Here is a 26,387-nt window from a genome sequence, read left to right as displayed (position 1 = left end):
CTCTTTATTGAATTTTACATTCATTTTTAAAGAACTTTATATCAACATGCATCAATGCTACATATATATATATAAAGTAAAAAAAAGACAACAAAAAATAAAATAAAATAAAATAAATTGAAATAAATAAAAATAAAATCACACGAAAGCAGCTCTACAAGTGTACACATCTAAATATCAGATACATCAGACCAAATTTGAGTTCCCATGTCACTACGCTCCAGGAAGTCCTAAAACAATTTCCAGATTTTCCATAACTTGTCCAGTTTGTTCATTGTAAAATAGCTGATCCTTTCGAGAGCAAAGTTAAAAAGTCACTCCCTTAAGCCATTGAGAGATTCCACAAGCACTCAGGTTTTTCCATGACTGGACGATACATCTCTTAATCTCCAACGAGCACACATTCAGCAATGATTTGACCGTTTTTGAAGCTACAAAATCAGCAGGGTAAATATTTAAAATACACAATTTCGGATTCATTTAAATTTTTTATCAAAAGACATACATTTGTGGGAATTTATAATGTAATTGTGGAATTACATTTTCATTTGCATGTGTACATTTAAATAGTGGCAAGAAAAAGTAAGTGAAAGCTTGGAATCATCTTGTTTTCTGCATAAATTGATCTTAAAATCAGCAGGTCACAAAGTATAGGGTAAAAAATGTGAATGTCACTCTTGACGTCATTCCACAGTAACTCTGTTGCTTTAGGGACTGGGCCACTGCAAAATGAGGATTGTCTCCATAGTAAATATTCTTCTCAAACTATCTAAAGTTGTGGGGTATCAAGGTGCTCTTTGGCTAATTTCAAGTGAACAGCGATGGGTTGTTGTTTATTTTGTTGTTTTTTTGTCTCATCAGCAGATGTGATCCATGCAGTGAAAGAAAATAGCTCTAACACACACCCACACTCCCATTAACTGGACTTCAGGTTTGATAACTCCTAGAGTTCACAGACTTTGTCCAACTTAGACTTTGACTGTCTGTTCCAATAAAGTTAAAATATATATATATATATAACTTTTAAAATATATTTTTTTCTTCTGCATCTTTGCTCTATTTCTTAGTATTATGGAGAGAGAGAGGAGAGGCAGGGAGAGGAGAGAGTGGAGGTGACGTGCAGCCCGGGCCACCCACACTGCTGCAGTAAGGACCCTGCTGGGGCAACCCCATCTGATCTTATCTAAAGAATTAGTTATACCTAAATGCAGATGATTCCAAAAGGTCTAGTCACTTTTTCTTTTTAGTAGTTATTTTAAAAAGCCCCCTTTATGCAGACATCTTGCTATATTGCCATTAAGTCCACTCACTTCTGCTTTTGGGGAACCAAAAAAAGTTCTCATAGTGCGACCAGGGTTTGTAATTCTAGTGAGCATGCTGACATTCCAGGAAGACACAAAAAGGGTAACACAGCAGCTCCAGCCTCTGTTCCAGCATGCAGGCTCCCCCTTTTACACAGACATAGATCTGTGACTACCTCCGCTGCCAGCATAAAGGTGAAATAACAAGCCACCTCCCCCCAACCCTTGTATTTGAGGAAGAATAAAGGCTTATTATTATTGAACAGGTATTTTGACCTGTCATGAGAAAATTTCTACACAGTGTATGAGAACTGGGAATAGTCAATGATATAATAATATTCACGTTAACTTTCGAGGGATTGTAACTGCCTATGAAATATCTCATGTTATAAGTACCAAGTATGTAATACTGCAGATGCACTGGTGTGGGGGAAATTGAACAGTTATTTGAAAGAGTTATCTGTTTTGGTGAGGGAGTTGAGTGAATTAAGGTTTGGGAAGCTTAACTGTTTTAATCAAAGTAAACTGTTGAAGTGCAGCAGTTACTCTAGTTATTTAATAGCTTGATGTCCTGCGGCACCAACCCCTGGACTGGAGGAGAGCTGAGCCTGATTGGCATGTAGCCTGAAAAACCATGACTGCTTCTAATCAGATGATGATCTGGCCAACAGTGATGCATACATGTGCCAAAGTATAACAAATGAGAGTAAATCTACATCTACATTTTATGTGGTCAATACCACATTATGTGATCAATATATATATGTATACATATCAAGGCCTGGAGAAATGAGTTCTTAACTCCAAGCTAGTGCACACACGTCAGAATTTTGTAAACAAATAAAATTGAAACATTTTAATGCACAGCTATGTGCATTAAAATATATGTACATATATATATAATGCAAGTGAAACGAGGGATGAAAATGTGTCTTTGTCAGATATAATGGTGAAATGTAAACTATCTCAGTGCACAAAGCTGTGCATTAAAAGGTTCAATTTTATTTGTTTACAAAATTCTGACGTGTGTGCACTAGCTTGGAGTTAAGAACTCATCTCTCCAGGCCTTGATATGATTCTAATGATGTTGGATAGTCCAACAACAATAACTGATAACTGGTCCTACTGCCAGGCAGGATCATCGCAGCCCTGCTATAAGGCTGCAGTGGCAACACACCTGTTCACAGCCTGAGGCGGCATTGCACCATTTAAACAAGCTTAAAAAGGCCTGTGGTCAGGAAAACAAGCGCTCACACAGACAATGAAAATTGTCAGTTCTCACTGATCAATCTGACCACTCACAACTGTGAACTGTGCACATGTGAATTCAAATAAATCTTAGAATAAACATAATGATAGTGTTGGCAAAATGTCTTTGGCGTGCACCTGAAAGGAAATTCAAAACAACCATGTACTGTACCCTTAGAGTGTGAGTGTAATAATGTTCTGCTACATGGGCAATCAGTGGGTCTCTTATCATTGGCTGGGTTCATTCACTGTAATTCCACAGTATTTTTCGATTGCTCCTGATCAATACTTACATATTATTACAGAATACTTAATTAATACTTAAGTATGATATATTCACCTTGATATAAACCTATTTACTAGTAATTTGAAATTGCAACAATTAGCTATAATACAGTACAGTACAGTACAGGGAAAGAGATAAAATGGAGAGCATAATTAAAGAAGATAGGAGAGGGGAAAGCTCTGGCTCACTCCTCTGTCATCTGATAGACCTGCCAGAAAAAGTCAACTTCAAAACCAGGCACTTATTTTCAATTATTCTGTGCAATCCAGCCACCTGGATTGGCTTTCCAAAGGCTCCCCCGCCTAAAGAAAAATGTTTTGGTGAACAGCAAAAGAAATATTGGACATTTTCAAGTTTTCATGAAAAACTAGAAGCTTATGAGCCCATTTCAAATGCACACTTGCGTGTACTTGCCATGCTTCATTTTTTAAACGCAAAAATAATTTCTTAATTAACAATAATAAAGACATTAACAAAATGGAGCGCTATTCGGAGGACAGTGGGTGCATTTGGCCATTAGCTCTTGTGCAGTATTTTCTTGGCATAAAAGTCTCTACAGGTTTCACAGCAGCGTTGGTACCACCTCATGTCCTGACAGAGATTCTTCTCCCGGATCACGCGACAATACACCGTCCACTGGTCCCCCATGCATTTGTAGGTCAGAGCAGCTGAGGAGCGGGAAATGAGAGATAGGCAGCTAGTCAGTATTCACAGGCGACATAAGCTGCATCATAGCTTCAACCAACTAAGCAACAAAAATACATTGTTTGTAATTAACTTCTAAAGCAGCTGAATGAGCATTTTGCCACTGTGTGACAAATGAACAACTTACACCAAGTTTTTTAATTGATCCAGCCAATATTCCTTCTGTTATATGTAGTTTTTTGAACACTTCCTCATAATCCTGAGTGTGTTTGTGTTAACAATTGTTTTAGCATTGTTATTATAGCTGTGTATTGTTGCTGTGAGTTGATTTTTACAGGAATAGTTCTGGACCATCTGTCTTTAAATAAATTTAAATCATGTCTGCACTTGTTATCAGATCATGTTCGTGGACTTGAGTCTGCTTCTTAAACCCCATCCAGGTCACTCTGCAGCCATCCTGTCTCGCCTCGACAGAGCTGACAACTGAGCCTACAGCTGACATCAAAACCTGACATTCCAGCTGTTCAAGAGGGGTTTGCAAACGACCTGTGGCTAATTGAAGAGAATATTCCAGTTTGGTGAGGTTCCTCGGCTGAACCCCCCCCCCCCACTATGTTGCATTGCAATGTGGGTGAAGATCATGAACACTATTTAACCATCTTCAATATAATTGCTAATGTCTGTCAGTGGCCTTAGGATGAGCAGGCTCTGCACCTAGCTCCAATGTTAAATGGTAAAGCCCAAGCTGCATATGTTGCTATGGACATTAATGACACAACTGATAATACTATTTAGCTAAATTTTGAAGTCAATACAGACATTTACCAGCTGAGATTTTTTTCCATCGGCAGGGAGAAAATACGGCTCCCAAAGAGCTCATAGACCATCAAAGGGACAAACTGGAGAAGAGAAAGACATCACAGGACACCCCAAGAAACAGAACTGGCTGAGGCTTCCCAGGCAGCCCATCTTCCATTAAAATGGCAGCTCAGGTCCACCAAACCACATCAACAGGTGAGTAAGTTGGTAAGAATACACTAACAGTCAGTCACATAAGACATCTGGTTCAATCTGTTGACCAGGGAACAAACTTCATCCAACTGAAGGAGGTGACAAGCATGCTGGGAACAGGGAGTGAAAACTAGTCCCACCATAAACAAACTGACGGCCTTGTTGAGTGTTTCAGCATTAATGCTGAAGAGGTTTGTGTTTCATGGTCACTACTAAGTTTCAACTCAATTCTTCCAATTGTTTCTGAAATGTACACAGAATAACGTCTTAGTAAACTCTAACGCCCCAAAGTAATCATGGAATCTTACATCTTAAATGACCTCTAAATGTTTTATTCTTTAAATACATAAGCCACAATTATGTAAATCTTTCTACAAAGGAAATCAATTATTGTGCAGAAAGTTCATCCCAAAACTGTTGCAGAAATTCCCACAAATGTTACAGGTTTATTTGCTTTCACCTCCTGACCAGTTTATACTAAACCAGGTCTCTGGGCATTACTCTAAAAACATTTAATATTGAACTGGTTAACGTGCCTGAAAATGTATGAACATGACATTGAGCTTCAAAGTAAAGAGATGCTAAAAGCTACAGTAGGAACCTCCCTCTGCTCGAGTTAAAATTACTGCATGAATGTCCTGAGGATTTTCCCATTTTGAGGAGACATGCACTGAAGTTTGCATCTCTGTTTTGGACAACCTGCAGCTGTGAGCATTTCCTTTTTTTTAAACTGACTCTCGCAATGAATGACTGACCCAAACCTAAAAAAAGAGCTGTGATCTTCATTCCTACAATCTGACGAAAAAGCTAAGTTTGAGACACTACCTACAATTCCATCATTGTTGTTTTGGTCTTTTAATGGAATTTGCTGACAGTAAGGATAAACGGATAATCACTGGTCATATCCTTTACATGCGGTGATGATGATGTTAAGAAGCCATTTTTGGCACTCACCCTTAAGCACTGTTTTAATAAGTGTTTAAACATTTAAGAATTTAAGTTTGTAGAATATGCCCCTAACTTCCAAGGATGACTGTTATTAGTAACGGGCCTCACACTAATAAATTATCTTGTGGGAATGCACGCCGTTGATGTAGAAGAGCTTCTGGAGCAGTACTTTGCTTCTTTAACTGAGGCTGCATTGTTTACAATCAGGTCACAGCTGATATGTGCCAGGAGCCACAAGATATGCCCGCAAGGTTCTCTTAACCCAAAGTCAAGCTGTACACACACCTCATTAAACGCAATATTTATCTGCATTCACCATAACAGCAGCTGACTAGAGGCATCACAGAGTTCTCACAAAAATGCTGTAGCTCCATAGTGCTGGTTCCAAAATGTCAAAGTTACGTGCAGTGTCTGCCTCCAATCCCTACCCTACGCCAAGGGTTGATGAACTGACCCAGAAACTACCACATTCCTCTAGCCCCTTGACATTTGCAAAGGGTAAGTGTGCTAGTCCCCTCCAGAGGTTAGTAGATGAAGTTTCGAGAGGCCTGGGAGGAGCATTTTGCAACCTTGCACCTTATGAGAACTGTATCTCTTAAATGCTATGAAAATAACAATTTGTTATTTTCAATAATATTGTAGCAACCCCGCAGGAGGTTGGCCACATTGCTGACCGATTTCCCAGACGCTGTAAAGGAAAGCCCCTTCCACTTTGCTGTGGCTCCCCGGCCATGCGCCGGTAATACAGAGGTAAACAATGTACGGCAAGCCAAAACATACCTTGACAAATCAGAAGATGATGACGTCACCCCCCTGACAAATCCTTGAAATAAAGTTAGTGGCCAACCAAGCTCTTTCCCAGAGTTACAAAAACACATTACAGCTAAAATAGAAGACGAATTTATGCAGAGAATGAGCATTGCAATGGATCATGCTTTTGGAAATTTTCTGAAGAGCTCTAGAGGCAGCATAATATCCACAATGGGAGAAGAACAACAAGGATGTGTTAAGAAACCACAAAAAACTGAGAGCCATGCTGATGCTAATAAGGCTAACAATAACTATGCTAATGAAAGGCTGGGAAAGACTGGGATGCTAATGCTAGGCTTGACAGGCGTAGGGCCCCCATCTTAGCCCCTGTTAGTTCCATGGCTGCTGTTGCTAACCAAAGAGAGGACCTGGTGCCTGCCTTGGTTGCTCTTTAAAAACCAACTCCAGACAATGTCCCCAGGGGCAGCCACACAAGAGTGGGGCGTTATGATGGCCTCACCTCTTGGGAAACCTATTGCGTCCAGTTTGAGCTCCTAGCAACAGCCAATGGCTGGTCCCCAGCTGAAAGGGCTGTTCAATTAGTCTCAGCATTGGAGGGGGAGGCAAGAAGGGTACTGTTGGATGTGACCACAGCCGAACTAGAAAACCCAAGCCCTGCTTGATACGGGTTCGACTGCATCCCTCCTTCACCCAGACCTCCTGCCCACTGGAACCCAATTCCAAGCCACCGATATTCCACTCACCACAGTTACCGGAGGGAAAGCTCCGATGCTGGGGAGGTGGGAGGTTCAGATTGAAATAGGGACTTACTCAGCCTGCCAACCCGTCTGGGTCGTTGAAGTATAAGAGAGCTATTTACTTGGAATGGATTTTCTGTGTGCAGCAGGGGCGACACTAGACTTCGGGGCACGCAACGTAACGTTTAGGGACGGGACGTCCATCCCCTTCCTTCATAATCCTCACACTTCAAAAATGACTGACAGGGTAGGTGGGAGCAGTGATGCAGAGAGGGACCTACCATGTTCTCCTGGTCCTCCAAAATGGGAAGCCCCTTTTGCAGAAAGCCCTCTTCCACTGTCCGACAAAGACTCCATGACCCCAGGACCAGATCCACACACCCAATCACCACCCCCTGCAGTCATTCAGACTGCATGTGTGGTCCCCATCTCCGCGGAAGAGTCAGCAGACACTACAACTGTCCGAGACATTTGGGGAAGAATTGCAAAGGCCTTAACTCTGAACAGCAGGATAGACTATGGAACCTCCTCTATGAGTATCGACATAGTTTTGCCACTGGCCCCAAACAACATGGGACAAACTCATTTGGTTCAGCACTCCATCAACACAGGGGATGCACAGCCAATCCGCCAGCGGGGGACGATTGCCCAAAAGCCGCCAAGCTGCTGCGGACCAGATGATACAGGAGATGAGGGATGGTGGCATTATTGAGCCGTCAGAAAGTCCCTGGGCGTCACCAGTCGTAATGGCTCCAAAGAAGGACGGGAGCCCGAGATTCTGCGTCGACTACCGGCCATTGAATGACAAAACTGTGAAGGACTCCTACCCACTGCCACGGATAGACGAGGTCTCTGGATTACGTGGCTGGTTCAGCATGGTTCTCCTCATTAGACCTCAAGAGTGGCTACTGGCAGGTGGCCATGGCCCCAGAAGACAAAGCCAAGACTGCCTTCACCACAGGACGTGGCTTGTGGCAGTTCGTCACCAAGCCATTTGGGCTATGCAATGCCCCGGCTACATTCGAAAGGTTGATGGAAAAGGTCCTTGTGGATATGCCCCCAGAGCGCTGCCTCGTCTACCTGGATGATCTCCTTGTCCATTGGCCATGTTTTGACTCAGCCTTCGAGAGCCTAGCAGAGGTACTGGAGCGGATAAGGTGCGCAGGCCTGGTGCTGGCTTCTCCACTGTAGCTGCCCCCATGTTCAACTTACTGCGCAAAGACAACCCCTACGAGTGGGGACTACAACAGAACGCAGCCTTCCACTAGCTGAAGCAGGCCTTATGTAGGGACCCAGTACTAGTTGCACCAAACACGGAGTTGCCGTTTATCCTGATGCTAGTAACTCAGGCCTTGGTGCAGTACTCTCGCAGCTGACTCCCGACGGAGAGCGGGTTGTTGCTTACCACAGTCGTACCCTGGATAAGTCGGAGAAGAACTATTGTGTCACTCACAGGGAACTTTTGGCAGTGATCGACGCAGTAAACCATTTCAAGCACATCCTCTACGGCCTCCCATTCACAATCCGCGCTGATCATGCTGCTTTGAAATGGTTAATGTCCTTCAAAGAGCCGGAAGGACAAGTTGCTAGATGGATTGAACAGCTCCAAGCCTTTCAGTTCACCATACAGCACAGAGCCGGTGAGAGTCATATAAATGCAGAGAGCCTCTCCCGTGGACCATGTGCCTCAGGCTGTCAACACTGCATCCGGGCTGAGGGACGGGAGGCAACTAACCTACAGACAAGAGAGCTGATCTGTCGAGCCATATTACCCAATGATGTCAGGGGGTGGGGTGAGCTGCAAACTGAAGACCCTGACCTTAAAATGGTCAAGGGGTGGCTGGAAGCAGACGGCCGGCCTCCCTGGGAAGATGTGGTGGCACAGTCGGCCACAGTCAGAGGTCTATGGTCTCAATGGCCTGGGTTGGAGCTGCAGGAAGGAGTTCTAAAGAGGTGCTGGTGTGAGCCAGCCACTGGAGAACCACGCTGGCAGGTGGTCATGCCAAAGGACTTCCGGGGCGAAGTGCTGGACGCACATCATGGGTCCCCCGGAGTAGGTCACTTTGGGATCACAAAGACCTTAAAGAGGCTGAGGCAGGCATTCCATTGGGGCCAGAGCAGGAGAGATGTTGAGGACTACTGCCGCCGCTGCGATTCCTGTACCGCCCGTAAAGGGCCCCAAAGTCAGTCCCATGCACCTTTACAGCAGCACCGTGTTGGGGCACCAATGGACCGGGTGGCAGTCGATGTGTTGGGCCCACTTCCCCGTACCAGCAGAGGGAGCCGGTATGTACTGGTTGCAATCGAGGACTTTACAAAGTGGCCAGAGGCATACCCCCTTCCCGACCAAAAAGCAACAACCATAGCGGAAGTCTTGGAGCAAGGAATGTTCAGTCGCTTTGGAACACCCTCAGAGCTCCACTCAGACCAAGGGCGGAACTTTGAATCACAAGTATTCGCAGCTATGTGTAGCCAGCTTGGTAACCGAAAGACAAGAACCACTCTACTTCAGGCGCAAAGTGACGGGCTCGTTGAGCGATTCATGCGGACATTAGGCGCACAATTAGCTCTCACCACTGCCCCAGATAAGGGTGACTGGGACCTGAAGTTGACCCTTATCCTCATGGCGTCCGCAGTGCGGTCCAAGAGTCCACTGGCTGTACTCCTGCATTGTTGATGTTGGGCAGGGAGCTTAGAACGCCACCAGAGTTGGTCTACGGATGACCGCCCAATTTACCAGATGCCACGGCTGGCCCGGAGTATGCCAGACAGTTACAGGACGCTTGGAAATGGAGCACAGGTTCGCCAGACACCAGGCACAACAGGCGGGGGTCCGTCAGAAGCGATGTTATGACACGCATGTCAAAGGGCAGGACTTCCAGGCTGTGGATCTCGTCTGGGTGTATGGACCTAAGAGGATACAAGGCCATGAACCCAAGCTGGACAGCACCTGGGTTCGGCCCTGTTATGTGGTCGAGAGAGTTGGTGAAGTCGTGTACAGAGTCAAACTGGCTCCGAAAGGCTCCCACAGTTGAACTGCACCGGGATAGGATGGTGCCATACCGGGGAAATCAGCGCCCGTCCTTCCCTGTGACACCTCCCAGGGCACAGTCCACGTCGCCTCGCCGCAGGAGAACTCCACTGAGACAACGACAGGGTGTGCCTCAAGGAGAGGTGTTGACACCTCTTGGAGATGTGTTGCCAAGGAATGTCCCTGCAACAAATGCAAACGCTGCTGTTGGATCGTGACTTATGGAGGTCACAGGGTCAGAGGGAACGGCGCCTTCCGGGTCACTTTCAAGACTTTGCTCTTCCTCGGGGACGAGGGATTGGGGGGGGGGGCTATGTAGCGACCCTGCAGGAGTAATGGGATGGAAGTGGAGGGAAAAAGGGCAGGCAGTTCGGGAAAAAAGCCTGTGAAGAGGAGCTGTTACACACCATCGTTAGCTAGCTAGCCAGTCTTCGGCTATCAGCTTTTATTGTTTTGGGCACTCCTCCAACCTCGTTGTTAGCCTGTACACAAGGGCAATTAAACCCGGTCCTCCAGTTGAAACGTCAGTCACGGTGTCCTTGTCATTCTGCTAGCTAGCCCGCATTGTTGGGCTGCAAACGCCACAATATGATCAAGTCATGATATGTACTCTTGCCAATGAGTAAGACATCTTAATCCTTTAAAGGCGCTATTCAGACATTCTGCTGTCGGTACACAGCCACTGGTAGCATAGAAACGTTGCAAGTTAGGCATCAAACTTCATTCCTTTACTTGCCAACAGCTTTCGCCAGAGGTGGAGAGCAATGCCATGTCTTGCCAAAGTTAGCATGCTAACAAGCTAGGTCCAGCTAGGCTGGCCCATCTCATCACTTTCTGATATTGAGCCACTCCAGTTGATCCGTTCAAAGTACAATTTATTACTTCTTGTCTTTTTAACACCAAAATACTGAAGCTCTTGGCAAGTGAACATCACCACCACCTGCTCTAGGTAAGAAAAAACATGTTCGTCAGCAGAGATAACTTCTACATCCATACTTTAATCCCTGTACATACTAACACACCTGAAAATGTATATCACTGACCATTCACTTACAGTGGGTATGCTCGTGCTGGTGTAAACAGAAGGCAGATTGTCTACTCTTGAACCTAGCAGCAGTTGTGTTTTAAAATGGAAACGTAGCAACAATAAACCTTTAAAGGCCCCATATTATGCTCCAGGCACCTTTTCAGCCTGCTTCCACGTATATTTGGTTATCTGGGGTGTCTGCCAGCCCACGGAGAATGAAAAGAAAACAATGAGTCGTTGATTCGTGGTTTGGGTTGGCCATGCAGCCGGTCTGTAAACGAACCATTCACAGCCCGGGCGTCAAGTAACGTAAGTTGACTCCTGCTACTGGGGCAACCACGCCCCCAACCTGAGCAGCACCTCCCCCCTTGAAGTGCGGACAAACAGATTGCGTCTACGCCATAATTTTCTCCCCGCAAGCAAACGACGACCGCGGGCATGGCCAAGCTAGACTCACGGCCGGCCGGAGCTAGACTCGCGGCTACCGGCTGACCGTGAGCTACCCCGGTCGGCCGGCGAAGCTCGACTCGCGGCTACCGGCCGGCCGCGAGCTACGCAGGCCGGCCGGGATATTGTTAACGTTCTATCGCCCAGCCCCTTGTGCTCTGTGTGTAATTATGGAGAACGTGTTCGCTGTGCCTCCCGGGTCTCTACGTCGTGTTTGTGCCTTGTCACGTGCGACTGTTGTTATGGCAGCGCAACGCCGTAGTTGCGCAGCAGACCCGGGGAGGAGCGAGGCGGAGCGAGGCGGGGGTTTGCGGTACACGAAGGGAGGGGGGCGAGATGTGAGCAGGAAAGCGCTGGAATCGACCATAGTCTCACAGGGCTGTTTATACAGAAAGAGGAGGGTGCTGTGTGGCTTGATCCTTGAGGTGTTTTTACATGGAATGGCAGAGACATGTAGTGCACACACCTGAAAACCAATGTAACTTGTGTAAAAGGGGGAATAATATGGGCCCTTTAAAACTGAGTCGTGATGAGTTTCTTACCTAGCCTGGGGGAGGTGATGGTGTTCACATTTACTTTCTCGTTGCAGGCACCATGGTGACAGGGTCGGTAGGTGGGTGGTCTCAGTGTCACTAGGCAGTCATTGCCGTGACGACCAGTAACTTTGTGCATACACTGGACAACTCGTGACTGCAGACCCTTCCCACAGGATGATGAACACTGAAAGAGAAGATTAAAAGATGAAAGGTGTCAGTTCTACAAGTTGGTGGTTTTATATATATTTTTATTTATATTTTAAATTGGAGACCCCATTTTCACCTGGCAGTAACATCGGTCCTGAGTGATTGAACACAAGCGAACAGCTCCAAGTACAGGTGAAAACACTCTCAGGATGCATTGAGGACGCATTGAAATCAGATCTCAAAAACCATTCGGAGGTGGTTTAGGCCATATTGGTCCACATTCTTATAGCAGTGAAAATGGGTATGTGACTTTTGACCACATTAGGGACCATTTACTCAATTGACGCCCTCTGTGTGAGCGGAAGTAAACAGAATTTGACCGATCACGCATGTGATCCGCAGATTAATTTTTTACCATAATGCGTAAATATACCGTTTTAATTTTTTATATTTGACTGCTGTTTCTTTTTAAAGTAGCGGAATAATTCCCTAAATGTCGAAGCAGAGAACTGCAGTGAAGAACTGGAGAAGACACGGGCATCATTTAAGTCTTGTATATAGGAGCATTGTGGCTTTTCTGTAAAACAGAGATGATGGTGGTGATTCGCATGGTGGAAAAAGCAATGACTGTAAATACTCCTGTCTGGAATGGAGCGGTGTGAGAGAGAGAGAGAGAGAAAGAGAGAGAGAGAGGGAGGGGGGGTGTTTTCTTTTTGCATATTTTCTTATTTTGTCAAAAACCACAACATATTTGGTCTTTGCCAACAGAAAATATGTACGTGTTGATTTGCATTCAGAGCGGGTACGTGAAATCAGCTCACAAGTGATCACTGAAGACGCATTAGGAGACATTCTGCTTCCAGGTGAGAACCGACGTACTGAGATCAGTCCAGTAGTGATCTGATCACTCAGGTCAGATGTTACTGCCAGGTGAAAACGGGGTCTGTATGTCCCTGTACCTGAAAAGTAAATCTCTCTGAACCCACAAAAGATACTTCACTTTCATTTCAGTTCTTGTACAGGAGAGGTGGGCAGAAAGAGGGGGAGAAGAGAGACAGGAGGAGAGAAGACAGAGAGAGAGAACAGATGTACAACCGCCGGTTTAATCTCTACCAGACTGATACTTATAATTACGTGATTAATACTGACACTTATAAATGCAATTATTATTATTATTATTATTAATAATAATAATTTTTCTTTGATTTTTGAAATCAACTTTATTAGTCATTTTTTCAACTGTACACAGTGTACAAATTATTTCCTAATAAATTATTTCAAAAAACATTTAAAAAAAAATATTCACATGAGATGATTAGTGTAAAAGAGTTCTGCAGCTGTGACAGAACACAAATCATTGTGATTTTTAAAAGAGTCCAGGTCACCTGCTGTTCTGTAGTAACTAAAATCAACCAAGAGTCCGCCTTTGATGAGGTTGACTCAGACAGGGACTGACTCAACATGGAGGTTTTCCTTGACATTCCTCTACCTGCTGACATACCCTGCCATCTTGGCCTTCCCTAAAACAAAGTTTTAAAGCTGGCTCTTCTGTTTGTGTTGGCGAGTGTAACTAAAACCACAAATTAAAACCTGGTTACTAAAACTCTCTTGAAAACTGGTAAAAACAACTTGTAAAAAACAGAAACAGTGCTGACATACGGTGATACTCATAAAAACAGTGAAAAATAGTCTCTCAAGCCACAGAATGGGCATTTGTCCGCCACGGCTTGGTTTCTAATGGACACAAAGGAGTTCACTGACATTATGCCGTGGAGTATCCTCCACTGCAAGTCCCCATGCCTCTTGGATAGTGGAGGTTTGTATAAAGACCTCCACTGAGGTCTGGATCCCGGGTCTGGCCCTAGGTATCCCCTCCACGGAGTGTCAGTCCGTCTGTGTCTGTTTTTTTCTGTTCAAAATTCTTACCAAAAGTTTATAGAAACTTTTCCTGGATCCTCCCTCCAGGGAGACCAGGTGTACTGGATCTAAAAGAGGACAAGAGTAGTCTTTAAAATCCACAGCTAGAAATGTGGCAGAAAAAAAAACAATAGAGTTGTATAGTCCAGCACTGCATTGGCTGATTTTGATATGGTAGCTTGTTTAGAGGATGACCTATCTAAAATCGGTCAAGGACTAAATTAAAATCCCCTCTTTTAATTAGATAATGGTCATCACGATTCGGGAGTTTAGCAAAAAATTCAAGGAAAAATTTGTCATCATCCCAGTTGGGGATGCATATATGCTGGCCAAAACCACTGGCATGTTGTGTAGTACACCCGTGACTATGACAGATCAGCCATTAGTGTCAGAGATTGTCGTGGTAGGTTCAAACATAAAATTCTTATTGATAATAACAGAGGCCCATCTGGATCTGTCGTGAAATTTTGAATGGAACACATGACTCATCCAGGCCCTTTTAATACGGAGGGTTTCAGATGACCTGAGGTGCGTTGCCTGTAAAGAAAATATGATATCCCCCTTGATATGCTAATTTTGCCTTTATTCGTGCCTTTTCGTATTCCGAGAAATCAGGCGTACTCTACTTGCACCCGACGTCATAGCCATAACTGTATAGCGAGTGCCATGGTGACGGATTGGTATGAGTCCAGGGGGTGCCTTTCGGCCTCTAACAAAAGCGAATGAGAGATGCAAGAGCAAGAGAGGAAAAAAAGTCTTATTTTGTGGAAAATTAATCAAATAAAAAGCTTTCCGCGCCTTACTATCTCCTGAGCTGCCACAAAACTAGTCGGGTTTTGGAGACTTGATCCACTTATTGAACATATGTTTGCTCTGCTCAGCTTTCTGCACCAGTTCCGAAATCGCTCTTTTACGTTCATCTCCAGCTACTTACTTTTCAGCAAATGCTGTGTGTTTGTTCTGGAAATGTCTTTCAACATTACATTTTTTGTTGTTTGCTAATTTTTCTCCACATATCAAGCACACAGGTAAGCCAGCATCATTGGTAGTAAAAGCAAATGTATCTGTCCACGCAGAATTAAACTCTCTATGTTCCTCCGAGACTTTTCTTTTTTTGGATTTATCCATAGCTTACCGGGGGTCGGAAACTCAAGATTAGCTACCTGCAGGTGGCGGTGGGCTGTTGTCATGTATGAGTGGCGTAACTCCGGTTGTGAATGGGGCAGTGTGTACAGTGTGTGTGTACGTGCGTAGAGCGACAGAGCGAGAGAGAGAGTGTAGCAGCGAGAAGACCGGTGTGCATGCTCGCAGCTGATCAGTAAAGGTTACTGTTGATATTCAATAATATATGCAGCAACTCCTCGGTTCAGGAGTTTCTGTTAACCACGTTGTTAGTCCCAGAGCAGACAGCTTCTGACTTGGAGAAGCTGTCTTCTCCAAGTCAGCTTCTCCAAGTCAGCTTCTGACTTGGAGAAGCTGTCTCCCTGCTACCCGACTACAGTCCGGACGACGGGCAGGATTAAAGATCAACACTATGGATGCGACGCATTTATATATTAAAACACTTTTTATTTGAGTTCAGTGTCACAGTATCACCCCGATCCCCCAAAGAAGAGGTGTTTCCTTTGAAATAAAAAATTTAAATAGCCGTTATTTATTTCCATAGTATATTTTTTTTAAATTCACAGGGAGCCACTGCAGAGGGGCTGAAGAGCCGCATGCGGCTCCGGAGCCGCAGGTTGCCAACCCCTGGCCTAGCCGGAAAACAGCAGGGCGGCTTGAGTCCATGATTGTAGAGGTGGGCGAAAGCCTTTCGGTATTTGTTGCGCTGATCAAGGACATCAGGAACGTAGTCTTCATATATGGCGATGAGTGAGCCCCGGTACTGTCATTTGCCTCTCATGGCTCTGGCCTCACATACGATTCGCTCTTTCTGTTGATAACGATGCAGCCAAGAGATGACGGCCCTTTGTGTCTCACCTGGCCTCGGTTTAGCGGTGAAGGCTCTGTGAACCCGGTCGAGCTCTGATGGGGAAGGCAGGATGTTTTTGCCAAAGACTTCTGCGAGCAGCTAAGAGAAGAAAACAGTGGGACAAGGTCCTTCAACCGACTCCGGAACACCCACAACTCTGATATTGTTACGGTGACTGCGGGACTCCGGGTCTGGTACCTTAGCCTGTAGCTTAGTATGGCTGTCCGTACATGAAGCGCACACTGCTTTCAATGCCAGCACTCGCTCGTCCTGCACACTACCGTTTGATTCAAGGGAGGCGATCTTGTGGACATGTTCAGACACCACCGTTTGAATGTTGTCAAGCTGCGTTTCCAGTACCGCGATGGTAGACTTCAATTCCGCAAAGAGGGATTTTTGGTGTCCCTCCAAAAGGGTAGCTATGAAGGCCATGTTGACTTCGTTGCTAGCTGCGTTAGGTCAGCTCCTTTTTGCTTTGTTTGCCAGATTTGGATACCATGGTCCTATACTGTGTAGTTCGTAGGATTAAGATGTTCACTTACTTGGCAGGATAGGTGAGATTTCGTGCTTTGAAAGGTATAAGTAATAAGTGAGTGTTGCGGGACCGAGACTAGAGTTCTACTCCATCCGCCCGCCTACCGGAAGTCCGGTATAACGCTTTTTAATCATTTAATTTTATTGGGTGCATAGAATGGCTTGTAATCCGTAACAAATAAAAAATACAGCACTTGTATGCCTTGTATGCTATTTGTGGGGTTTTCACCTGGGGCCTGTACTACGAAGCGAGGTTACTGGCTTACCATGGTAAGTTCTGGAGTAACTTTGTGATGTCGGGGGTAATTTCCCGGTTAAGGTGGACAGGTTTGTGTTACCTTACTCTAGATCTTAAAATTGCTCCGAGCTGTTGTTATCCGTTGTTAACTCTGTGTTTACTCTGTGTGGTAGTGCTACGTCACCAGGGAGGGCATTTTTCAAATTTCCCTGTGTTTGTTGAGGAGTTCCAGATGGTTTTCTCCCACCCAGACGGTGCAGCTAGTTCCTCGAAGCGACTCTTCCACCTCCGTCAGGGATAGCGGAGTGTTGCAGACTATGCCATCGATTTCTGGATTATAGCCACAGATTCAGGCTGGAATGAGGTGGCCTTAGGGAGTGGTGGTCAGTACCTCGTCACCTGCCGTCAATTACCCTGCAGTTCCAGCGACACCTGCTCAATATTTCCCAGCCTTTTCATACCTCCCTCGGGAGAGGTCCCTATGCAGATTGGAAGAACCAAACTCACCCCGGAGGATAAGCTGCGTCGACTGATTGTCTGTACTGCGGAAGGCATGGCCAAATCCTCATCAATTGTCCTACTTCAAGCTACACTCTTTGTGCAGCAACAAGCCCTCCCTCTGCTAGCCTTGGTCAATTCTGGGGCAGAGCAGAGTTTCCTAGATGCAGACCTGGTAAAGCAAGCTGGTATTAATGTTGAACCACTCCCCCAACCCATACCTGTTAGTGCACTTAATGGTAAACTACTAGCTCAAGTAACCCAACAAACTGAAACTCTGAATTTAGTCTCATCTGGTATTCATCACAAAGTCCTTAGATTCTTTGTATTTTCCGCTCCTCAGACTCCTCTTGTGCTTGGTTTCCCCTGGCTCAAGTTTCATAACCCACTTATTGACTGGTCCATTGGAAAAATAATTAATTGGAGTCACTTTTGCCACCAGCTTGTCTGCACTCTGCTCTGTCCCCAGTATATGGCGCCAAGGTTCCAGAATTCCCTCAGCCTCCAGACCTCTCCTCTGTTCCCTCAGAGTACCACAGTTTAGGGGAGGCCTTCAGTAAAGACAAGGCTCTTTCACTGCCGCCCCATCGTCCATATGACTGTGTTATTGATCTGCTCCCAGGGGCCTCCCTGCCAACTGGGCGACTTTACAAACTCTCCCGTCCAGAACGGGAGGCTATGGAGAAGTAAATTCAAGAGTCCATGGCCGCAGGTATAATCAGACCATCTTATTCACCACTGGGGGCAGGGTTTTCTTTGTTCCAAAGAAGGATAAGACACTCAGACCATACATCGACATCTGTGGACTTACGTTACATTACATTCATTGAGCAGACGCTTTTTGTCCAAAGCGTCTTACAATAAGTGCATTCAACCATTAAGCTAATACTCAAAAGTACAAGGATTAATAAGTACATAAACAGACATCAAATAGGCAAAAAAAAAAAGAGCTTCAAGTGCCATTTGTAATTAAGTGCATTTTTGTGTGTGTGTGTGTGTGTAATAAATTCAGGGAGTAAGGTGCAGTCTGAACAGGTGAGTCTGCGACGAAAGCTTTGAAGGGATTCTGCTGTCCTAATGTCAATGGGTAGCTCGATCCACCATTGAGGAACCAGGACAGAAAACAGACGGGATTTAGATGAGTGGTGGCAGCCTGCCCATCCCAATGAGGGAGTAGCAAACCGTTTGGCAGTAGCAGAGCGGGTGCGCTGGGGTGTAAAGTTTGACCAATTTTTGGATGTGGGAGGGGCTTGAACCATTCGCAGTACGGTAGGCGACTACCAGTGCCTTGAATCGGATTCAAGCCACCACCGGATTAAAGGGCCCATATTTTGAAAAGTGAAATTTCCAGGCTTTTTTCATAATAAATAAGGTCTAGGGGCTCTGTAAGTACCGTAAAAATGTCAAAACAGACATATACACACAGCCTGCATTCAGCAGCTGCTTTTTTTTTTACAATGCCCCAGGACTTCCGCAGAAATGTGATGTCATAGTGATGCAGTCACTGCTTTCAGCCTTGCCCCCAGTGCTCACCCGTCATTCCGTTGCTGAGCGATCAACAACACAAGAAAAATCAGGAAGCTACATCATTGCGAAGGATTCCTAGGGATATTAATACAAGAGACGATAACCAACTAAGAATTATTTTACCTTTGCAAAATTCATCGGTAACAGGTGTTGGCCGCGGCCCTCGACGTGGAGCTGCTGCAGGGGCAAAGATGCCGGCTGTTCTGGACGGTGAGGGAGCGGCCGGTCCGCCCGCTCCTTCACCGGCCGCAGTCACCGACCGCAGTCACCGACCGCAGTCACCAAAATTCATCGGTACCTGGTGTCGGTGGTGGCCCACGAGGAGGAATATGCCAGAGCGATCTGCTGAGTCACCGGCCGCTGTGACTTGTGTGACTGGTGTGACAGCGGCCGATGAAGGAGCGGGGTGGCCGGCCCTCAAAGAGGGGGACGAGTGGAAGACCGCCCTTAGCACAACTCTCGGGAACTTTGAAAATCTGCTCATGCCCTTTGGGTTAACCAATGCCCCGGCGGTCTTCCAGGCCCTGGTGAACGGTGTTCTCAGAGTCTTTCTGAACAGATTCGTCTTCGTTTACTTGGATGCTTTTCTGATCTTTTACAGATCCCTCCAGGAGCATCAGTCCCATGTTCGCCAAGTCCTGCAGAGGCTCCTGGAAAACAAGCTATATGTCAAGGCAGAGAAATTCAAGTTCCACATCAGTACTGTCTCCTTCCTTGGCTATATTGTTGAGAGCGGGCAGCTGCGATGGGATACTAGTAAGATCCAGGCAGTTGCCAATTTGTCAGTGCCGTCCTCCGGTAAACAGCTCCAGAGGACTTGCCATTTCTACCGCCAGTTCATAAGAACCACCAAACCATTGCCACCCCCCTGACCCGACTCACCTCTTCCCTGATCCCCTACCTCTGGAGCTTGGAGGCAGAACTGGCATTCACCCAGCTCAAGGAACTGTTCACCACTGCACCAGTTCTCACTTGACCCAACCTCTCAGGCCAGTTCCTACTGGAGGTAAATGCATCGGATGTATGTGTCGGGGCAGTGCTGTCTCAACGTCCGGGTCCTAATCACAGACAACACCCCTGCACCTTTCTCTCTCGACGTTTGTCCCAGGCCGAGATCATTTATGATGTGGGCAACCGAGACCTGTTGGCCGTGAAGCTTACCCTGGAGGAATGGAGACGCTGGTTGGAGGGGGCAGAGAAGCTTTGTTGTCTGGACAGATCACAAAAACTTAGCCTATCTTCAGTCAGCTAAACGGTTAAATTCAAGCCAGGTATTTTGGCAGGTTTAGGTTCAACATTATTTATTTTCCCAGGTCAAAGAATATTAAACCAGACACGCTCTGCCGCCAGTTCGATGCTGACGAGTCCTCCACTCCCCCAGAGACCATCCTGCCAGCTTCATGGGTGGTCAGGGACTTTATGTGGCAAGTCAAGGCAGCTGTCCGTGAGGCCCAGGCTCAGAGCCAGATCCAAGTGACAGCCCACCTAATAAGCTCTTCGTGCCTCAGACCGCTTGCTTTCAAGTCCTCCAGTGGGGACATTCCTCCCGCCTGTTCTGTCACCCTGGTGCTATCCTAACCCTATCCGTCCTCCAGTGACGTTTTTGGTGTCCTACTATAGAGGCAGACACTAGAGAGTTTGTAGCCGCTTGCTCCACTTGTGCTCAAAATAAATCTTCTCACTCTGCTCCTGCTGGTTTCCTTTGTCTTCTGCCTGTTCCTAGTCGTCCCTGGTCCCAAATTGCTCTGGACTTCATTACTGGCCTCGGCCCTCCAATGGACACTTTGTCATACTCACCCTTATAGACCGCTTCTCCAAAGCAGCTCACTTTGTGGCCTTGCCCAAACTCCCTTCTGCCTGAGAGACGGCTGAAGAGACCTCCTAGCCCTGCATGTGAGGCGCCTGCATGGCATCTCCACAGATATCGTCTCTGACAGTTTGTGTCTCAAATCTGGAGGGCCTTTTGTTCAGTGCTGGGGTCATCTGTGAGTTTGTCCAGAATACATTTTGTTACTGCAACCAGCTGTGCCAATTTAATGACTGGCACACACACCAATTTGGATATGTATTGCTGTTTCCACTGTACGTGCATTTTGAGCAACATAAAAGCAAGATACATTTTAACAGTCCGACTCATTTGTCATTTTTTTATTAAGGAAATTCTGTATTTTTCAGAGCCCATGGGCACTATAAACTATGAGGATTTAATGGCATGGTTTGTATTAGCGAATTGATGCAGTTGAATTACCATAATTCATAATCCAAGTTTTCCAGGTCTATGTGAAATGTATTGTCCAATGAGACTGCAATAGCTACAACTGTGAAAATGGTAAATGGACCTTTCCAGTTTTATTGACCACTCAAAGTGCTTAACAGCACACGTCACATTCACCTAACCACACACATACATACAGCGCTGCTATTATCTTACACACATACATTTAGGGTTAAGCGTTTTGCCCAAGGACACTTCTGCTGAGGGACTGCAGGGAAGCAGGGATCGATCACCTCAGAGTAAGTGGACAAACATCCTTTACCTCCTGGGCCACAGCCATCCCCTGATGCTTTGATCCCAGCAGTGTCTCACAACAATTTATTTTCAGAGCACCATTATTCTCTCAGATCAGCACAACTAGATCGGACAGTGAATTGTCCAAGGACCAAAGAACTGTTCCTGGAATCGATTAACACGTTTGAATCTACTGGCAGAGTGGAAAACCCACTTGGGTGTTTAGAAAATATAAATCAACTCATTCAACAATGTGCAGCACTGCATCTCCTCATTCCTGTCAAGGTGCCCCTTATAATGGTCCAAATTAGCTCCAACAATGCCCTGTAAGAGATGTCACAGAGCTCTGTAAGAACAGGTAAGGGGGAGGTCATGTTTCCCTGGTTGCCTGAGGAATTGGTACTTTTCACTCACAAACTGTGAGTAAAGAGCAAGGACATCTGGACTAGTCATCATAATGGTTTCACTTTACAAAGTCATTTCAGCTGAAACTGATCTTGAGAAAAAAATTCTTTAACTGGCAGGACAACTTAGTTACACAGAGCTGTATCTCAGTGGAAGAGGATCTCTGGGAATTTAAACAACAAAGGCATAGGAGCACAATGATCAGTATTAGAATGCCGTGAGTGTTTGTCTTGAAATTGAAGATTAATACTGGCCTTATCCATCTTTATATTATCCATTCTGTGCATTAACCATTGGCTTTGAAGATGATAAGTACCTTGGACCAGTCCCCAGTCTTCCATTCGTAACATTTGGAGTGGTCCTCACAGGGCTCCTCTTGAGTAGGCTGGGACAGGGGATCACATAGACCCTGAGGGTTTGTACATGATACCGTCCGCCGGCGAACACCCTGACCACAGTCTGACGAACACTGGAGGAAGTAATGGAGAGGTAAGGATAAGTAGAAAGGAGTGAGAAACAACAGTGTGAAGAAATGTGGGTTGAATTAGTTATTTTAAAGAAAAAGACTTGTTTTGTTTTAACCTTGTTTTAAACTATCCCTAATTTTCCTGTGGAGACCAAAATGAACTGCTGTAGATTACAACTTTTTTCCCAAAAACACTTAAGAGCCACATGTTGGCACTGGTTGACATATTTTTACAATTACTTTTACTAGTTGCAAATTTATTGCGATAAACATAGGCATTGTTGTTTATACTTAAACAAGTATGTATTCTCAATATTTAGAGCTTAGCTTTGTTTTGGGTGTTTATACTGCTTTGTCACTTGTACTGAGAGAAAAAAAACACTTAACGATACAGTACTGCTTATCAGCAAAAAAAGCAGCACAACATTTTATTTTTCCAGCAGCTCTGAATATCTCAAATATTGGTACCAAATTTTGTCATTGTGTTGAATAAAATGTGTAGATGTGACGTCTCTGACCCGGTTCTGTCTTTAGCTAGACAACCAGAAAGGGTCATGAACTATTTACTGATTAATACACAAAACCAAAAAGCAACCCAGTTTAGAGACTCTTGGAAATTATTATATTACTGTTCAATAATTACGGTATAGTACATCCTACCCACTCATGGAGGAAAAAGGATCAAACATTATAACTTTCAACTTTTATTTTTTAACTTACTGAATTATATCTTATGGTCTTTATTATTATCATAACCACTGTTCTTTGTTGAGTGTTGTTTTATATATTACATTAGATGTCAGTAAATTTGTTTAATTGATCTTACCCATTGGAAAATGTTACATTTAAAAGATGCTCTTAATGTTGGACAGGTGCTTGCACACATTTTCACACCACAAATAGTATGAGGGGTGTGAGCCAAGATGTCGCTATCATTTGCTCAGCTCGTTTTTCCTGTTAATTTAATTAATTTAATTTCAGACATCAGACAACTAACATCCTTTGCACAGTTAAAATACAGAGTCAAAAACAACCCTGATCTAAAAAGTCCACAATGAAAATGTGGCTTAAAACTGGATAAAAGGTCAATTTTGATGCCAATAGACAGGCTACCAAATGAAAAGACCTTGATTTGCATTTCAGATTTTTCCAGGTTTGAAAGTTGCTGGAAACATTTAGGATTATGTAAGTACACCAGTCAACGACATATATAACATGGGCCTAGTTGTTTTAAGAGATTTTATGATGGAAAAGTTACATATTATACCTTCAAAAGCATGTGCAGAAATACTCTTTGGAGCACTTTCCAAAGAGTATCAATCATCAATAGGAAACAAGGACCAGAGCCAGCAATGGTTTTCACATTACATCAGCACAGTGTGTGTGTAACGTACCATGGACCACTCTGAAGCCTCCCACACAGTGAGGCAGAGGCGGCCCTCACAGCCCTGCAGAACAGGAGGTTTTCCTCCCTGGCAGTATAGGTCCCTGGTGTGGATGAGTGAGCCGTTCTGAAGGTGGTAAACACAAACCACCTCCCTCTCCTGAATACCTTTGCCACATGTGATGGAGCAGGATCCCCACTCACCTGTCACCCACCTGTGAAAACAGACACTTTGTAACCTACAGTCCATCAAGTCTTTGATCACATTGATGCAGTGAACTCCCCAACAGTGTTTAAAGGGGATTTTCAGAGACAAAATGAAACATCTGAACAACAAAATCTCTTCCCCTTCACAATGTTTTCAGTTGGCAAAGAAAAAAAACTGGATCACAGCCAACAGGTGGTACGAGTGAGACGGACAGTCTGTTAAAAAAAAAAAAATTATGGTGTCTCCTGACAACATCAAAATATATACAGGTGTGCAATCTAACCCTGTATCAACATTTAAAATAAGTTACCATGGAGATAGAGATGACTAAAGTTAGGTGGTAAGTGTGACTGACTGGGCAGCAGCACAAGCAGCAACAGCTGAGTGTCAGCCTGCGTTTTCTAAATTTTACTAAACAGACCCGACCCTTACAGGGCAGCATACGTCATCTCTGTTTCTCAATGCACACTGAAAACACCAAGCAGGCTTTTAAGATTCATACACTCTGGAAACTGCTTCAGACAAGCTCCTCAGAATGTGTGAGGATTTGTGGCATTAGCAGTGAATCCGCATATTGCATCCAACTGAATACTCACCACCTCACCCTCCCCTTTCAAGCATGCAGGACCTACAATGGCCTTCAGGCAACATAAAACACGAAAGGCTTCTGGGGTTTGTCTGTGTGTGTGTGAATGTGTGTGTGCGAGTTTGTGTGGCAATGGGCGTGACTTTCTCCCTGGGCACCTGACTTGGCTCCACACCTGTTCTTCATTCATCTAATAAATGTTGGTTTAAGAGCTGTGGGTTTGGTCAATTGTCAAATTGGCTCAGGAAGTTTCCGAAGTCTTGAAGTGACCTGGAAGTATTTGATCAACAGCAATTATAAGAGCTGTTCAGATAATCTAAATGCATAGGAAAGGAGCTTCAATGCTTCCTATGTTAAAGGAAAGGAGAAATAGAAGCCCCACACTGCATTGTGGCAGCGATATTTAACATGATGCGGCATGCACGAACATAAACGACTCAATCTGAAGTAGATGTAGAATAGGAAGTATATGACTATGACCCAGAAGAGACGCACATCATCATGTAACCATTTACATTTGATGTCACACAGTTGTAAAACACTGAAACATGCTGGATGGAGCCACTGCGTTTTTTGTAGTCCATCTTCAGAAATTTGTAATTTTACAACGGAAGACACACGTGAATAACATCCGCCGTCACATGATGACGTTGTATCGTGAAAGTCGAGTCGGATTCTCTGAGCAACGCTGTCTACTTTTCCTAAGTCCTATGAATCCTCCATTACACCTTTCCTTGACCTCATGACGTTTTCCAGAGGTCAAGGAATAGTAGATAGGAAGGACATTTCAACCGCACCCTGTGGCTTCATGTGTCCTCCTCGCCGGATCGTTCCACCTATTTGTGGTACTGCTCATGGCTGCTAAGTAGGAAGATTTTTAGTTTTGCTTAAGCTATGGTTGAGGCCGTGTTCTTGGGCCACAACCAGCTAAGAGATCGCAACAAGATGGTTGTTTTCGTCATTTTTAATGGCGGTTTACAACCAGCAGAATAGGGGCATTGTTCTCCCTTTCCTCTGACAGTGGCAGATATTAAAGTGTGGCGTAAAAGTGAAAGTAGAGCAGTAGATATAGTGGCTTTTTTTTATTGTTGTGCTTATTTGTTTTTAAAACCAATATATTGTTTGTTTTGATAGGTTAGAAAGAAGTTTAAGAACTCTTACCCTAACCGTAAATGAATTAAATGCTGCATTTAATTGCTTTAAAAGTTTAAAATCAAAGAAAAACATTTGAGGTGTTATGTCTTCTTTTGAATTCCAGGCAACGTGGCAACACGCATGCGCAAGCAGTGAACCAATGAACGAGCTCATTTTATCTGGTTCCTGGAACCGTGTTCTCGGTCGCAGACTCTTTCGCTTCCTGTGATTTTTACTTGTGCTCACGTTTGCTTTCTTCTGCTTTAGAGAAACCCTATGGATGTCTCCTGTTGTTTGTGGAACTTCTACTGCCTCGCCCCTGATCCTCTGCCACCTGCTCAGCTCTGCACATTTTTCAAAAATACGCTTTGTGAATTTTGATTAAAACCATTAAACTGCTCTGCTAGTCCATGGTCTGTATGTGAGTCTTAGCTAGAAAAAAATAGCAATGAAGGGCTAGGTGTCATTCTTAGTTTAGTGATTTTTTCTGATAATTTTAAATATATAATAATAAATATTGAATCCATTTCTGCTGAAAGATTCTCCTAACAAAATAAGTAAATAATTTTAATTGAATAATCTTGATGTAAAACTGAAAAGTTTAATGCAGATACAAACAGAGGCAAGCTAATCCTTGTGTATTTCATTACATTATTTTGAAAATTTAATAAAAATGGTTTACAAAAATTAGTGAAACATATCTATAGCTATCACAATGGCTATTTGAAAGTGACAATAGCTATCACAATGGCTATTTGAAAGTGACATGCTCCATGTTGATAGTCATGATAAAAAAGTAAATATACAGATCTTAGTTTTACAGAATATTGTTTAATTTCATATTTTTTAATCCAGGAACGAGACTAACGCCCGA

At 44.5% G+C, this 26,387-nt stretch overlaps 1 protein-coding gene and 1 long non-coding RNA gene across 11 annotated transcripts in view; one reads left to right on the top strand and one right to left on the bottom strand.

Annotated features, from left to right (window-relative positions):
- Positions 1–319: 319 nt before the first annotated feature.
- On the top strand, positions 320–26,387 carry LOC124849919. 7 transcript variants are annotated; one of them, XR_007030581.1, is made up of 7 exons: positions 333–447; positions 862–931; positions 1,068–1,146; positions 3,921–4,058; positions 4,332–4,494; positions 22,104–22,224; positions 25,781–26,387. It is a non-coding gene; the product is annotated as an uncharacterized LOC124849919 (long non-coding RNA). The 7 variants fall into 7 exon arrangements; XR_007030583.1 differs by lacking the exons at positions 22,104–22,224; positions 25,781–26,387 and adding an exon at positions 12,042–13,211 and having other exon boundaries at positions 338–447; XR_007030584.1 differs by lacking the exons at positions 22,104–22,224; positions 25,781–26,387 and adding an exon at positions 6,082–6,375 and having other exon boundaries at positions 338–447.
- The window catches only part of adamts17 (ADAM metallopeptidase with thrombospondin type 1 motif, 17), a 143,817-nt gene continuing 117,868 nt past the window's right edge, over positions 439–26,387 (bottom strand). For 2 of the 4 annotated variants that reach the window (XM_035628405.2, XM_035628406.2), the window contains 4 exons: positions 23,596–23,800; positions 22,052–22,204; positions 11,995–12,172; positions 439–3,503 (listed from right to left, as the gene is read on the bottom strand). In XM_035628405.2, the coding sequence (XP_035484298.2) occupies positions 3,352–3,503; positions 11,995–12,172; positions 22,052–22,204; positions 23,596–23,800 (688 nt within the window). In that variant the 3' untranslated portion in view covers positions 439–3,351. Of the gene's footprint in view, positions 3,504–11,994; positions 12,173–18,944; positions 19,472–21,144; positions 21,655–22,051; positions 22,205–23,595; positions 23,801–26,387 lie in introns of those variants that run through there. The other 2 variants (XR_004790516.2, XM_035628407.2) reach the window with 2 other exon arrangements.

This window comes from Scophthalmus maximus, chromosome 4 (genome assembly GCF_022379125.1).
Source record: "Scophthalmus maximus strain ysfricsl-2021 chromosome 4, ASM2237912v1, whole genome shotgun sequence".
Taxonomy (NCBI): Eukaryota; Metazoa; Chordata; class Actinopteri; order Pleuronectiformes; family Scophthalmidae; genus Scophthalmus; species Scophthalmus maximus.
The sequence above is the reverse complement of the archived record's forward strand: the minus strand, read 5'-3'. Positions and strand labels throughout refer to the sequence as shown.